The sequence below is a fragment of the Esox lucius genome, chromosome 12, assembly GCF_011004845.1.
Source record: "Esox lucius isolate fEsoLuc1 chromosome 12, fEsoLuc1.pri, whole genome shotgun sequence".
Classification (NCBI taxonomy): domain Eukaryota; kingdom Metazoa; phylum Chordata; class Actinopteri; order Esociformes; family Esocidae; genus Esox; species Esox lucius.
Window position 1 is genome coordinate 36,385,086 of NC_047580.1, and position 17,887 is coordinate 36,402,972.

At 37.5% G+C, this 17,887-nt stretch overlaps 1 protein-coding gene across 1 annotated transcript; it reads right to left on the reverse strand.

The window, feature by feature from the left end:
• Nucleotides 1-235: 235 nt before the first annotated feature.
• Nucleotides 236-17,753, reverse strand: LOC105013514 (L-rhamnose-binding lectin CSL2). The gene is made up of 9 exons (XM_034295686.1): nt 17,676-17,753; nt 15,562-15,591; nt 12,522-12,575; nt 12,216-12,351; nt 10,354-10,463; nt 8,421-8,465; nt 7,696-7,834; nt 2,189-2,296; nt 236-314 (listed from the first exon to the last, which is right to left on the reverse strand). The coding sequence occupies exons 1-8, from the start codon at nt 17,704-17,706 to the stop codon at nt 2,191-2,193; spliced, it is 651 nt and encodes a 216-aa protein (XP_034151577.1). The 5' UTR covers nt 17,707-17,753; the 3' UTR covers nt 236-314; nt 2,189-2,190.
• Between the last annotated feature and the right edge of the window lie 134 nt (nt 17,754-17,887).

The following is a 17,887-nucleotide window of genomic DNA, read 5'->3' on the forward strand; positions in this document are numbered from 1 at the left end:
AGTAGTCTTGGTTATGAATTATCCCTGTGCACACACTGGATCCTAAATTCTGCAACAGATACACAGATATATATATCTTTAATGCATGTTGATTTTACAAATCATGCTTGTGGAGAAGGACTATATTCTTACTCTATCGTTGTGGTCGTGGTAGTGGTCATATTACCCAATTATTATGTAGAACAGTAACAAAAAAAGAGTTTCATAAACAAGGACATTGCACGGAAACATTCACAGATGACAGGACAGAAGACAACCCTCTGATGAAAAGATAATTACCCATGAGTCTCTATTATTTAGGTACTTCTGAAGATCTGTAAGACAAAAACAGTCACATGATCACAAACAACACAAAGTTATAGACAATAACTCTATCTTAGACAGTAACACAGTATCAACTGCAATAAAGTCAATAAAGTATAGTATTATAAACAACACCATCATATTATAGGCAGCAAAACAGTATTATTGATAACACAGTACTACAGCCAACCCTACAGTATTATAGAGAACACAGTATTATTGACAACAACTCATAATAGGCAGCATGGCATTATAGACAACAACACTGTACTGTAGACAACAACATGGTATTATAGACTACAACACAGTATTATAGACAACAACATGGTATTATAGACAACAACACTGTACTGTAGACAACAACATGGTATTATAGAGTACAACATGGTATTATAGACAACAACACAGTGTTATAGACAACAACACAGTATTATAGACAACAACATGGTATTATAGACAACAACACAGTGTTATAGACAACAACACAGTATTATAGACAACAACACGGTATTATAGACAACAACACAGTATTATAGACAACAACACGGTATTATAGACAACAACACGGTATTATAGACAACAACACAGTATTATAGACAACCACAGGTATTATAGACAACAACATGGTATTATAGACAACAACACAGTATTATAGACAACAACACAGTATTATAGACATCAACATGGTATTATAGACAAAAACACAGTATTATAGACCACAACACAGTATTATAGACAACAACATGGTATTATAGACAACAACAAGGTATTATAGACAACAACACAGTATTATAGACAACAAAATGGTATTATAGACAACAACAAGGTATTATAGACAACAACACAGTATTATAGACATCAACATGGTATTATAGACAAAAACACAGTATTATAGACAACAACATGGTATTTTAGACAACAACACAGTATTATAGACAACAACATGGTATTATAGACAACAACACAGTATTATAGACAACAACACAGTATTATAGACAACAACATGGTATTATAGACAACAACACAGTATTATAGACATCAACATGGTATTATAGACAAAAACACAGTATTATAGACAACAACATGGTATTATAGACAACAACACAGTATTTTAGACAACAACACAGTATTATAGACAACAACATGGTATTATAGACAACAACATGGTATTATAGACAACAACAAGGTATTATAGACAACAACACAGTATTATAGACAACAAAATGGTATTATAGACAACAACAAGGTATTATAGACAACAACACAGTATTATAGACATCAACATGGTATTATAGACAAAAACACAGTATTATAGACAACAACATGGTATTTTAGACAACAACACAGTATTATAGACAACAACATGGTATTATAGACAACAACACAGTATTATAGACAACAACACAGTATTATAGACAACAACATGGTATTATAGACAACAACACAGTATTATAGACATCAACATGGTATTATAGACAAAAACACAGTATTATAGACAACAACATGGTATTATAGACAACAACACAGTATTTTAGACAACAACACAGTATTATAGACAACAACATGGTATTATAGACAACAACACAGTATTATAGACAACAACACAGTATTATAGACAACAACATGGTATTATAGACAACAACACAGTATTATAGACAACAACACAGTATTATAAACAACAATGTATTATAGACAACAACAATGTATTACAGGCAACAAAATAGTGTTTTAAACACAATATTATTCACAATACAGTATTAGCACACCATTAAACACCGGGGGTAAGTGTCTGTGACTCACCATTAAAAACCGGGGGTAAGTGTCTGTGACCTTAAACAGGTCTGTCAGTAAGCCATCTTCAAAAACAGGTGTGTCTTTGACTAACCTTTAAACACAGATGTAAGCCACATCCAGGTACTTATAGGTTCCACCACAGGGCTCTCCAAAGACAGAGTTGGATACCTGGACAACACATCCTCTCCTCCTGTTGCACCTATGTGTAAGACCATTACAGGTTAATACTACAGAATGAATATACCCTAAAGTCATAAACCTGGGTTCCTGAATATTACGTTACGCCCATTGATGTATTTAGATGAGATTAGATTAAACTTAATTGTCATTGAGCAGTACAAGTACAGTACCATGAAATGCAGTTTGTGTCTAACCAGAAGTGCAAATAGTGGAGTGCAGAAAAATATACAAGTACAAGTGTATGTTTGTACAAGTGAGATAAATAGTTGTGGCAATTCTCAATGGCATTCTGAATTTGCAATCAAGGCATGTGCAACTTAAATGCAGATATAGTAGCAATGAAGTTCCTGCGGTAGATGTGTGGGTAACAACTGAATATGCAGTTGTACATGTGCAATGTGCAGTGAGGGCAGGGTTGAGGTGCAAGTCGGCATGTGCAAATGGAGTACAGGGATAGCAGCAATGACACGTGGACTGAAACATCTTATCAGACTAGTCCAGTAGTCCAAAGGGTGGGCATAGTTAATGATGGGAAGTCACAGAGGGTTCAGCAGGGTTACAGCAGATGGAAAGAAACTGTTCCTGAACCTGTACCGCCTGCCTGATTGGATGAGGGCAAACAGATTGTGGCATGGATGTGAAGGGTCCCTGGCAGTGCTTGACATTAACTTTTTTGCTCACCAGCCACTGTGGCTAGTGGTTTTCCAAAGTTACTAGCCAATCAGCATTTTCACTAGTCACCAACTTTTTATTGTTGGAAATGCCATTTTATTTGATTAAATCTGACTATGGTGTGCTACATCTTAGCCTGTCTTGTTCACTCTTTCGGTCACTGGCACGCAAGTCAATAGGCCTAACAGAAATGTAACATAATCAAACACTGTATGCAGAATAAAAAAATATTTAAAAAAATAAATACTGTATGCAGGTAGTGCTCATGGGAGTTGTAGGAACGTAGCTCAAAGTGTCACTGTCATTGCAAGGAAATTACAGTTGTAAAATATGTGTATGTATATATATATACACAGTGGGGCAAAAAGGTATTTAGTCAGCCACCAATTGTGCAAGTTCTCCCACTTAAAAATATGAGAGAGGCCTGTAATTTTCATCATAGGTACACTTCAGCTATGAGAGACAAAATGAGAAAATAAATGTATTGGTAAATTATGGTGGAAAATAAGTATTTGGTCAATAACAAAAGTTAATCTCAATACTATGTTATATACCCTTTGTTGGCGATGACAGAGGTCAAAGGTTTTCTGTAAGTCTTCACAAGGTTTTCACACACTGTTGCTGGTATTTTGGCCCATTCCTCCATGCAGATCTCATCTAGAGCAGTGATGTTTTGGGGCTGTCGCAGGGCAACAGGGACTCTCATGGGGTTGAGATCTGTTGACTGGCTAGGCCACTCCAGGACCTTGAAATGCTTCTTACGAAGCCACTCCTTCGTTGCCCGGGCTGTGTGTTTGGGATCATTGTCATGCTGAAAGACCCAGCCACGTTTCATCTTCAAAACCCTTGCTGATGGAAGGAGGTTTTCACTCAAAATCTCAAGATGCATTGCCCCATTCATTCTTTCCTTTACACGGATCAGTCGTCCTGGTCCCTTTGCAGACAAACAGCCCCAAAGCATGATGTTTCTACCCCCATGCTTCACAGTAGGTATGATGCAACTCAGTATTCTTTCTCCTCCAAACACGAGTTGAGTTTTTACCAAAAGGTTCTATTTTGGTTTCATCTGACCATATGACATTCTCGCAATCCTCTTCTGGACCATCCAAATGCTCTCTAGCAAACCTCAGATGGGCCTGGACATGTACTGGCTTAAGCAGGGGGACACGTCTGGCACTGCAGAATTTGAGTCCCTGGCGGCGTAGTGTGTTACTGATGGTAGCCTTTGTTACTTTGGTCCCAGCTCTCTGCAGGTCATTCACTAGGTCCCCCCGTGTGGTTCTGGGATTTCTGCTCACTGTTCTTGTGATCATTTTGATCCCACGGGGTGAGATCTTGCGTGGAGCCCCGGATCGAGGGAGATTATCAGTGGTCTTGTATGTCTTCCATTTTCTTATAATTACTCCCACAGTTGATTTCTTCACACCAAGCTGCTTACCTATTGCAGATTCAGTCTTCCCAGCCTGGTGCAGGTCTACAATATAGTTTCTGGTGTCCTTTGACAGCTCTTTGGTCTTGGCCATAGTGGAGTTTGAGTGTGACTGTTTGAGGTTGTGGACAGGTGTCTTTTATACTGATAACAAGTTCAAACATGTGCCATTAATACAGGTAATGATTGGAGGATAGAGGAGCCTCTTAAGAAGTTACAGGTCTGTGAGAGCCAAAAATCTTGCTTGTTTGTAGGTGACCAAATACTTATTTTACCGAGGAATTTACCAATGAATTCATAAAAAATCCTACAATGTGATTTTCTTGATATTTTTTTCTCATTTTGTCTCTCATATTTGAAGTGTACCTATGATGAAAATTACAGGCCTCTCTCATCTTTTTAAGTGGGAGAACCTGCACAATTGGTGGCTGACTAAATACTTTTTTGCCCCACAGTACACACACACACACACACATTTCTGAGAGAGCTGTATTCTGTATGTAGCTGTATCATTTGACTGAAGCAACTACTCTAATCCACGTGCCAATGTCATTTAGCAAACTCCAGGAGTGTGTGTGTGTGTGTGTGTGTATGCATACATACATACATACATACATACATACATACAGTGGGGAGAACAAGTATTTGGTACACTGCTAATTTAGCAGGTTTTCCTACTTACAAAGTATGTAGAGGTCTGTAATTGTTATCATGGGTACACTTCAACTGTGAGTGACGGAATAAAAATAAAATCTAGAAAATCACATTGTATGATGTTTAAATAATTAGTTTGCCTTTTATTGCATGACATAAGTATTTGATCACCTACCAACCAGTAAGGATTCCGGCTCTCACAGACCTGTTTTCTTTAAGAAGCCCTCCTGTTCTCCACTCATTACCTGTATTAACTGCACCTGTTTGAACTTGTTACCTGTATAAAAGACACCTTTCCACACAATCAAACAGACTCCAACCTCTCCACAATGGCCAAGACCAGAGAGCTGTGTAAGGACATCAGGGATAAAATTGTAGACCTGCACAAGGCTGGGATGGGCTACAGAACAATAGGCAAGCAGCTTGGTGAGATGGCAACAACTGTTGGTGCAATTATTAAAAAATGAAAGAAGTTCAAGATGACGGTCAATCTCCCTCGGTCTGGGGCTCCATGCAAGATCTCACCTCGTGGGGCATCAATGATCATGAGGAAGGTGAGTGATCAGCCCAGAACTACACGGCAGGACCTGGTCAATGACCTGAAGAGAGCTGGGACCACAGTCTCAAAGAAAACCATTAGTAACACACTACGCCGTCATGGATTAAAATCCTGCAGCACATGCAAGATCCCCCTGCTCAAGCCAGCACATGTCCAGGCCCGTCTGAAGTTTGCCAATGACCATCTGGATGATCCAGAGGTGGAATGGGAGAAGGTCATGTGGTCTGATGAGACAAAAATTGAGCTTTTTGGTCTAAATCCCACTCACCGTGTTTGGAGGAAGAAGAAGGATGAGTACAACCCCAAGAACACCATCCCAACCGTGAAGCATGGAAGTGGAAACATCATTCTTTGGGGATGCTTTTCTGCAATGTATCGCAAGATCTTGGCCAACAACCTCCTTCCCTCAGTAAGAGCATTGAAGATGGGTTGTGGCTGGGTCTTCCAGCATGTCGACGACCCGAAACGCACAACCAGGGCAACTATGGAGTGGCTCCGTAAGAAGCAACTCAAGGTCCTTGAGTGGCCTAGCCAGTCTCCAGACCTGAACTCAATAGAAAATCTTTGGAGGGAGCTGAAAGTCCGTATTGCCCAGCGACAGCCCTGAAACCTGAAGGATCTGGAGAAGGTCTGTATGGAGGAGTGGGTCAAAATCCTTGCTGCAGTGTGTGCAAACCTGTTCAAAAACTACAGAAAACATGTGATCTCTGTAATTACAAACAAAGGTTTCTGTACCAAATATTAAGTTCTGCTTTTCTGATGTATCAAATACTTATATCATGCAATAAAATGCAAATGAATTACTTACAAATCATACAATGTGATTTTCTGGATTTTTTTTTAGATTCCGTCACACAGTTGAAGAGTACCTATGATAAAAATTACAGACTTCTACATGCTGTAAGTGGGAAAATCTGCAAAATCAGCAGTGTATCAAATTCTTCCTACTGTACATGGGTTTTCCTGGCTCAAAATTAGGCAAAGGTTGTACCCCACTCTACCAGACACCCCTCTGTGAAATACTTTATATAATATGGCTACACACTTGAAAAAGACAACTATTACAGTGTTAAATCTGCCCTATTGTCCATGTCCTCTTGAGTGGCTAATGCACCCTACAATGTCTTCCCTAATATCAACCAAAATATGCAAGCAGTATATTTATTCTTAACATAACCCCGAACTAATAACATGTTATTTAAAAATACATTTTAAATCACTCATCAGCTATATTATTAATCTCAGTCAATATTATTGTTGTCTATTTTTGTTATGCTATTTTCTTGCATAGGCAGAAATCCTGGGGTGGACAGGGGGGACATGAGCCCACCTCCTGGGAAAAACTATGAACCTCCCCTTGTCAATCATCAGTCCTCCCCTTGTAAATCATCAGTCCTACCGTTGTCAATTGTCAGCCCTCCTCCAGTCAAACATCAGCAATCCCCTTAGTAAAGTATCAGACGATTTTTGCCAGCGAATAAAACGAGCAGAAAAACTGGAACTATTATCACTTGGACACAATACACAAGAGGTCCTAACTTTTCTAATGTAAGATCAATTAGAAAATTATGTTTTTTCGCTTTCATAATCACAAAATGTGAAAAACATTTGTTTTCTATATCTATGCTTGAACCGCTTGAACATAGTGTTATATCTTGACAAAAGATAATAAATTAAATCACACAGACTCTGAAATAAAGTTTGAACGTTAGTTTACTCTTCTTCTTCCATTAGTACACTCAACTTAATGACGTCATACCTATACATGACAACTAGCGACAAACTGACCAATGGCGAACATACAGAGTGAATAACCACTAAAGTCATAAACCAGGTTTCAGTACCTCTGTGGTAGAGATTAATACTACGGAGTAAATAACCACTAAAGTCATAAACCAGGTTTCAGTACCTCTCTGGTAGAGATAAATACTACAGAGTAAATAACCACTAAAGTCATAAACCAGGTTTCAGTACCTCTGTGGTAGAGATTAATACTACGGAGTAAATAACCACTAAAGTCATAAACCAGGTTTCAGTACCTCTCTGGTAGAGATAAATACTACAGAGTAAATAACCACTAAAGTCATAAACCAGGTTTCAGTACCTCTCTGCCACCTTATTGGTGCTGATGGATTGGCTGAGGCAGTTGGTGTTGGTCAGCTGGTCAGCCGGGTGTTGAAAGGAACAGGATAGGGAGTCACGGCGACCATAGTTGGCATTCAGGATGTGGATATTACCTTTTTCTGGGAAACAGGAGCCAGAGAAACAGGAGGAGAAGAAGGAGGAGGAAGAACATGAGACAAAAGGATTGGATGAGGAGGTGGAGAACAAAAAGGAGGCAGAGAAGAAAGAGGAAGAAAATACATTAGACATTTTAGTGACAACAAAATGCAATGAAACTTGATGCCCAGCATCATTTTTGTATGACTTCTTTCAAAGCACAGTAGCTGAGCGGTTACATTATAGTGGAGCACAAATAGACTTACCAGATAGTAGCAGAGCATTAAAAGACTTACCACATTGTAGAGGAGCATTAAGAGGCTTACCACATTATAGTAGAGCCTTAATGGGCTTATCACATTGTAATTAAGTATTAAGAGACTTACTACATTATAGTAGCGCATTGAGAGGCTTACCACATTATAGTACAGCATTAAGATAATTACCACATTGTAGTAGAGAATTAAGAGACTTACTACATTATAGTTGTGCATTGAGAGGCTTACCACATTGTAGTAGAGCATTAAGATAATTACCACATTGTAGTAGAGCATAAGTTGTATAAGTAGTACTGCAATATAGTAGACTACAGCACATGAAGAGACTTACCACATTGTATGTGAGCATCAGAGCCTTCACATGTTATGCTGCGTGCTGCCAGGACAAAGAAACACAGTTACACAATACTGACCACAGCTGGGCAGACACAGTGCCTGATTTGAGTTAATATTACTTATATGAGTACTAAACTGAGTAGTGAACTACTCAAATTATGTTAATATTAATATATTATGAGTGAGACCAACAAACTCCCGTAACCCTAAACAAATTGCAGTGAAAATGTCTTATTTTGTGGACGTTTTATAATACATTTTTTAAAGGCAAACAAAGGGAACACTGTCAGATCAGGAAGAAACTGTAGTCTGTGTGCTAAAACAATTTCTTGCAATCTACAAAAAATTTGTAGTACTTCAGTGTTTACTTATTGTTATTGTAAATGACTGCCAACTTACGCTATAAAAGGGGATTTACTTGAAAGCTCTTTATTGTTCTTTCATTGTTACGTTCCCTTTGTAAACTGTCCTTTTTTACGTTTTTATGACCTGCCGTTTTCCATGGTGCTTTCAGCAGTTGTGCCGGTAGCAAGATAATAAGGCTAAGGAAACTTATAAGCAACTTATCTCAAGATAAAAATGGAACATCATCTCTCATGTTCTTGATTTTAACACCCTTGGTGAGCAGAGTGAGGTATGGAAGTAGCCAAATTGTGTTTCAAATAGTTATGTTAATTAACTTTTTTGTCATAGCATATAATGAGTTCATTTTGTGAAGCTATAAATACATGTTATAAGATATTTATATTCTTTTTTTTAATATATTTTCTATAGTTTTCATGGTGCATGAATTAGTAATTGAAGTGATGAAGCAAAATAAACCGTGGAGCATCATTAAAGACTCTGCATCTTATTCTTGCCGAGAGCTCTTACAATTATTATTTTAACCATGTTCGGGATTAGCATAGTACAGAGACAGTGCTCATTAAGATTGTAAAAAATGTGTATCCTTGTATTAATGTATTTAAGTCTATCTTTTGATTCAATAGAATATGAAGTTGTTCTTGACAGACCACCTCTCAGATTTAGTGTTGAACTAGTTCAGGGCTAATCTAACTGGCCGAGACTTGTGTTGCTCTGAAAGACAGTCGAGATCCTGTGCGGGGTCCCTCAAGGTTATATTTTGGGGCCTTTAAAGTTCAATAATAACTCATGGCAGCATCATTAGAAAGGTATTCACATGGTACTCACTTTAAACAGCTATGCTGACGATGGATCTGCATAACTCTATATCCCCTGATGATTTTAGCTCTAGTTACACTTTGATTGAATGCATAACCAATATAAAGACAGTATATGAATGGCAGGAAAGTTCTTCCAACGAAACAAAACTGAGATTTTGGTTAGGTGACCCAAAAAGACCCAAAACTAGAAACAATTTTGTGATTGCTAGACTTTTGAAACTCAAATTCAAAAATGTAGCTATGATTGTAGATTCCAACCTCAGTTTTGAGGACTATATCAGAAATATTTCCAAATATTCCTTTTCACATTTGAGAAAAATTTCAATTTTGAATCTGTTTTTTAGCAAACAGAGGCTATTGCACACTTTTAAAATTCTTAACGTACATCAACTTGGTTTTAAATATTTTTTTATTACAATGTTTTCTTTATCAATTAATCTCAACGTTCTATTGGTATTTATTTCTTCGTATGCACTGGTCTCTCAACAATTGTTTTAACTTTTTTATTATTTATAGTAACATAGATGTAATTGTTTTATTTTACATCACAACTTTACAGGAAAGTTTATGCTGTTGTTTACCTGAACTTTTAAATGCATTTGGTGTAAGTATTGTGTTTGTTCTCACAATATATTTAACTGTATATTTAGTACATTTAACACACCCACAGACACACACACACCCACACCCATACCCATACGCACACAGACAGACAGACACAAAGCCACATACACACAGACTAACCTGCTGGGGTGCAGGTGTAGGTGGTGTCCAGGTATTTGAAGGTTCCGTAACAGGGATCAGAAGTCCTGAAGACTTGAGTGTTGACCCCACACACCTGCAGTCCGTTGCACCTGAGGGTTATCAGAAGGTCAGATGGGTTTTGAATTTCCACTTGAACATTGGCTTTAAAAGGTTGGTTCACCCAAATAGAATAATGTACTGTGAAGGGAACATTGGCAGTGCATCAATGGTCAAGCAAGTAACAAGTTACTGTGCAGTGCGCACCCATATTGCTTGGTTTTCCATTGATTGAATCCACGACCCTGCATGGTCTCAAACATTCCCATGTAAATAAGTCTCAAACATCGCCAAATAAATAAAAAATTGTTTTACTCTCTCTCTCGTAGTGTAAATAAGCCCTTAGTTACACAGGCCCACCCACAACAATAAGACATATTATGCAGCATGTGTGTGACACACAAGGTGACACACACAGGGGAAAATGGAAATTAAAGGTGAACTTTTTAAATTGCAATTAGTGTCTGTGTATAAATAGTCAATGAGATTGTTAGCTCTCACATGGAGGCACTGATCAGGCTAGATTCTGAGCCAATGGCGAGCATAAAAGAACTGTCAAAAGACCTGCATAAGAAGGTAATGAAATTTTATAAAGATGGAAAAGGATAACCAAAGCCTTGCAAATGCCATTCAGTACTGTTCAATCACTTATTAGGTTGTGGAAAATTAGGGGATCTCTTGATACCAAGCCAAGGTCAGGTGGACCAAGAAAGATTTCAGACAAAACTGACAGAAGAATTGTTCGGGATACAAAGAAAAACCCACAGGTAACCTCAGAGGAAATACAGGCTGCTCTGGAAAAAGACAGTGTGGTTGTTTCAAGGAGCACAATACAACGATACTTGAATGAAAATGAGCTGAATTGTCGAGTTGCCAAAATGAAGCCTATACTGCGCCAATGCCACAAAAAAGCATGGTTACAATATGCCCAACAACACCTTGAAACGCCTCACAGCTTCTGGCTCACTGTAATTTGGAGTAACGAGACCAAAATAGAACTTTATGGTCACAACCATAAGCATTATGTTTGGAGAGGGATCAACAAGGCCTATAGTGAACAGAATACCATCCCCACTGTGAAGCATGGTGGTGGCTCACTGATGTTTTGGGGGTGTGTGAGCATTAAAAGCACAGGGAATCTTGTGAAAATTGATGGCAAGATGAATGCAGCATGTTATCAGAAAATACTGGCATACAATTTGCATTCTTTTATATGAAAGCTGCGCATGAGACGCTCTTGGACTTTCCAGTATGACAAAGACCCTAAGCACAAGGCCAAGTTGACCCTCCAGCGGTTACAGCAGAAAAAGGTGAAGGTTCTGGAGTGGCCATCACAGTCTCCTGACCTTAATATCATCCAGCCACTCTGGGGAGATCTCCAACATGCGGTTCATGCAAGACAACCAAAGACTTTGCATGACCTGGAGGCATTTTGCCAAGACAATTTTGCAGCTATTCCACCTGCAAGAAATCGAGGCCTCATTACAAAAGACTGTCATTGATGCTAAAGGGGGCAATACACAGTATTAAGAACTAAGGGTATGCAGACTTTTGAACAGGGGTCAGTTAATTTTTTCTTTGTTGCCATGTTTTGTTTTATGATTGTGCCATTCTGCTATACCCTAGAGTTGAATGTGAATCCCATAAGAAATAAAATATGTGTTTTGCCAACTCATTCATGTTTTCTTTACAAATGGTACATATATTGCCAGTTCTCCAGGGGTATGCAAACCTTTGAGCATAACTGTATACAATTGATATGTGGGTTCGTAATATTTTTAAATTGTGTGTGTTTCCATGTATACCTCTCTGAATAGACCTCCAGGGTGTTTTTCTGGGAACACTGTGTGTTGGTCAACTGGTTGGCTGGCCTTCCTTCGCTACACGTCGTTCCATCTCTCCTACCGTACAGAGCTCTCTTTATGAAGATCAATCCAGACTCTAGTGGGCAGGAGAAACAGTGTGAGCTATGGAAAGACTATCAGGAGAATTGAGTGTGTTTGTGTGTGTGTGTGACCCAGATCTGTGTTTATGTTCTAACCACATGTCCCCACAAAGATAGTAAAACCTGAAGAATAGGTTCCACCAGGATGAATGGGATTCGGTCGTACCACAGATCAGGGACTGGACGTAATCTCCGTTGTCACAGGTGACCACTCTAGTTGCTGTGTAAGAAAATGTATATTACAACAAAATGACGTTTTGAAATTAAAGACATCGTTAATCTGACAGCACAATGTTCATTCGGAAAGTGTTCATCCCTTTCTATTTCCACATTGATTACATTGATTACATTGATTTCCTTCTATGTTAATCTTCACACAACACCCGATAATGACCAAGCACAAACAGGGTTTAGAAATGTTTGCAACTATATATTAAAAAAGTCATAATCAGAAATATGATATTTAAGTGAGTATTCAAGCCATTTGCAACTATAGTCCATTGATCATCCTTGAGATGTCTCTACAACTTGGAGTCCACCCGTGACATGATTTTGAAGGCACACATGATATATAAGCTACCTCAATGCATGTCAGAGCAAAAAACATGTGTGATATGATATAGTGACCAGACGTAAGCCACGCCTGTGTTTTTACATTACATTTGCAAGCATTTCTAAACCCTGTTTTTGCTTGGTCATTATGGCGTATCGTGTATAGATTGATGAGGGAAATAATAAAATGTTATTTATTTTAGAATATGTCACAAAATCTGTAAAAAAGTAAGGGTCTGAATACTTTCTTAATGGACAGACACACATGGAGAGTAGGGGCGAAGCGGTTCACCAAACTCCACGATACGGTACAGTGGTGTCACGGTTCGGTTTCAAAACATCAGAAAAATGAATGCCTGAGAAAAATGTCATTTGTATTTAGTTTATTATTATTATTATTATGTTTTTTGTGGTGATCATGTTTGGGGCTATATTTTACCCAGAGAATATATTGGTAAAATATAAAATTCTAACAAAGAATTCTGAAATATAACAAAATGTCAAGATTTTGCCTGATGTAAGTAGTTTTTAGTTGAATAGCTAGTTTACTCAGCATGTAATAACATCTAATATAATAGGCCTATCAATTGGTCCTGATAGAATGAATTGCTCAAAATTATTGATTTGGTGTTTTTAACTTAATACTTTCACACAGTTAACAAAACATATTTAAAAATAGTCATAAAAAGTTATTTGAAAATGTTGAAAGCTGAATTATATTTATTAGTTAGTAATAAATGTTATACAGCTTTCTGCTTTTGGATATTGGAATGTGCAATATGATGGTTCAAATTGGTTTTGTTAACTCACTTAAATACTGCTATCATGATTTAATTATTTTCAGTGGCATTAATTACATTGATAGAATGATTTTGACAACAAAATATGGAATAAATCTTGATTGGGGTTAATAAAGAAAACGGGGCATTTTACCCTATAGGGAGGGGCATTTTGCCCACAAGTTTGGTAAAATGCCCCATTTGCATAGTTTGGCATTTGATTAAGTTGCAATTAAAAAGAAATATTCTGCCCAATATTTTTTTCTAAATGTATTTGTCTGACTATAGTCAATATATTCATATAACAGTCTGACAAAACATTGCTTTATTGAGTCAGAAATTACAGATTTCCCTTAAGGGGGGTGTTTTCCCCCAAGTTACCCTACCTGAGAAAATATATTTTCTATTTTCCATGTAACAATAAATAATGTAATTTCCTGTTAATAAGCCACGGCTTACACACGGATTTGAAAACCTTTTCAACCACAGCGGTTAATACTTGGGTGCTGCCAACAGAATAATTTTTACGACTGTTTTCACGACGAATGTTTTCACAGATGACTGCTTGGCGACGTAGAGGTCTCAGAAACTCATGTAGCAAATATGAAATAATGCAAATATGATATAATACAGCGCCCTATGACAGATGTTTAATAATAATATACAATGTATGTACCAGTCATAATTCAGCGGGCAAATGCGGTTTATTAATGAAGTTTATAAATGCAGTTTTTAAATTTGTAAAGCTGTTAATACTTGGGTTTGTAAACACACAAAGCTATAAAATTAATGGTCTAGTTTATACACGGTGCGGGTTATATACGTGAATTACGGTAAATGAGGAGTCATGTTACTCGTATTGACACTCGAATAGGCTATCGTCAATGAGCAGAGACTAAATGTTGAATAAGTTTTATCCACCCCTCGTTGTATTTAGCTAACGGCTGCTATGACAGTCTCTGGGCTCCGTTCATGTTGGAGTGAAATAATTAATGAGCGGAGCACATACGAGACGAAACTACTTTATTTTTTTATTTTTATACAACATAATTACCATGTGGATATTTTCCCCATGTTAATTTATATGCCGTTTGTTTAAGCAATAATGTTTTTTTTTACAATGTAATATATATTTTCCTAGCCATTATATATGATTAATGTATTGTTCGGTTCGCACCGTAGACCCTGTACTGAACGGTTCATTACAAATACATGTACCGTTTCACCCCTAATGAACAGACACACACAGACAGACACACACAGACAGACACATACAGACACACACACACAGACAGACACACACAGAGAGACACACAGACAGACACATACAGACAGACACATACAGAGAGACACATACAGACAGACACATACAGACAGACACACACAGACAGACACATACAGACAGACACACACAGACACACACACACAGACAGACACACACAGAGAGACACACAGACAGATACAAACAGACACACACATACAGACAGACACATACAGACAGACACACACAGACACACACACACAGACAGACACACACAGAGAGACACACAGACAGATACAAACAGACACACACATACAGACAGACACATACAGACACACACAAACAGACACACACAGAGAGACACACACAGACAGATCAACACAGACAGACACACACAGACAGATCCACACAGACAGACACACACAGACACACACACACAGACAGACACACACAGAGAGACACACACAGACAGATACAAACAGACACACACATACAGACAGACACATACAGACACACACACACACACAGACAGACACACACAGAGAGACACACAGACAGATACAAACAGACAGAAACACATGGACGGATACTGTAGACAAGCATTCACACAATACCTTCACTTGGTAGTGTACAGCAAGCCAGAACTGAAAAAAAACAACATCACAGGTCATCTACAGCCTTCTCAGGGTGGGGTCAGTTCCAATTGAAAAACACAACATCACAGATCATCTGCAGCCTTCTCAGGGTGGGGTCAGTTCCAATTGAAAAACACAACATCACAGATCATCTGCAGCCTTCTCAGGGTGGGGTCAGCTCCAATTGAAATATGTTTTTGATATTCAAATTCAATAAATGGAAAAAAGTATATCTTCTTAAAATGACTTTACATACGGGTTTATGCTCTATCATTAAAGGTAATAATATAATAGTATGACTATCCAATAAATAAATAAATAAGTAATAAGTAAATTCGCTTTTAATGTTTTTCTGCAGGATTTACTGTGTATTTCAGGAAAACTGCAGGTAAAAGGTACATTGACAATACTGCCAAGGGCTTTTCAGCAAACCACCTCTGACTTGAGGAATAGTTGTTAAGCATGTGTCTGTGTATGTGTTTATACATGTGTGTGTTTGTGTGTGTGTGTGTGTGTGTGTATGTGTATACTGGGAACTCCAGAAGTATATGTGTGAAACAGTGAAAATATTTTTGGGTGGGGATCAGTATTCCAGCACTTTGAATTTTTAATTATAAAATTAATACGTTTAAAGAACAGACTGATGAACCATTTAGAAATGACTGCACATTTCTTACATTGTTCCTTATGTAGTACATAGTTTCTTATATAGTACTCTACTTAGTCCCTTATGTAATATATAGTCTCTTATTTAATACTGTACATAGTCCCTTGTGTAGTACATAGTCTCTTATGTAGTACTGTACATAGTCCCTTATGTAGTACACAGTCCCTTATGTAGTACATAGTCTCTTATGTAGTACACAGTCTCTTATATAGTACATAGTCTCTTATATAGTACTGTACATAGTCCCTTATGTAGTACATAGTCTCTTATGTAGTACTGTACATAGTCCCTTATGTAGTACATAGTCTCTTATGTAGTACTGTACATAGTCCCTTATGTAGTACATAGTCTCTTATGTAGTACACAGTCTCTTATATAGTACATAGTCTCTTATATAGTACTGTACATAGTCCCTTATATAGTACATAGTCTCTTATATAGTACTGTACATAGTCCCTTATGTAGTACATTGTCTCTTATATAGTACTGTACATAGTCCCTTATGTAGTACACATTCTCTTATGTAGTACACAGTCTCTAATATAGTGCATAGTCTCTTACATAGTACATCATTATTTATATAGTACATGGTCCCTTATGTAGTACATAGTCCCTTACATAGTACTGTCTCTTATATAGTACATAGTGTCTTATATAGTACATAGTCTCTTACATAGTACATAGTCTCTTATATAGTTCATACTCTCTTACATAGTACATAGTCTCTTATGTAGTACATAGTCTCTTATATAGTACATAGTCTCTTACATAGTACATAGTCTCTTATGTAATACATAGTCTTTTATCAGCAGCCGTAGCCTTTGTAAAATGTTGAATATTATACTAGATCTGTAGATTATGACTTTCACATACAAATAAATACATTTTCAAATATGTTTCTAAGATGTTTTAAGAGAGTAGTGCAACAAGGCCCCTCAAGACCAACTGCTTAGTTCTGCCTCCCAGGGACCTTGTTGCACTACTCTCTTTGTACTACTGGACTTTTACATTGCTGATAATGTGCTGATAAGTCTGATAAGGATGTTTTCAGTCTTTACATGTATATTTTCTACCCGGGAACCTCATTGCTGCTATCCCTGCATTTCAGTTGCACATGAAATGCAACTGAAATGCTATCCCTGCATTATCCCTGCATTGCTACCCTGCACCTTCAATTTGCCCTCATTGCACATTTAGAATTGCTATTTGTACTCTATTTGCCTTCATTGCACATCTATTCATCCCACTTGTACATACATTACATAATGCTTGCAAATGTTCTGCCCTCTTCTATTTGCACTTCTAGTTAGATGCTAACTGCATTTCGTTGTACTGTACTTTTACTTGTTCAATGACAATAAAGATGAATCTAATCTAATTTAAATGCATTATTATGAGTATATAAAACAAGTGTTGCATTACTTACAGGTGAAAGCAGTCAGCCTTAGAAGGGGCATGGTGACTGGAACAGGTGCAGGAGCTGACAGATATTAATGATGGGCCCTGGGACAAATCCACCTGATATTTATTTGATATTTTACTTCCTTGAGAAAAACCCTAAGTATTTGCTTTAGCCTTTATTATTGCATACAGAACATATCCTTGTTTGTAATTGTTATCTGTAACAGCATCTGCCAG

Bases quoted from the DNA above. Each gene is read 5' to 3' on its own strand.
- LOC105013514 (XM_034295686.1), bottom strand. From the start codon at position 17,706: ATGCCCCTTCTAAGGCTGACTGCTTTCACCT. The intron at 10,464-12,215 runs GTATACATGGAA...GATAACCCTCAG, and splicing joins CTGGAGGTCTATTCAGAGAG to GTGCAACGGACTGCAGGTGT. The intron at 2,297-7,695 runs GTACTGAAACCT...TCTTACACATAG, and splicing joins ACCAATAAGGTGGCAGAGAG to GTGCAACAGGAGGAGAGGAT.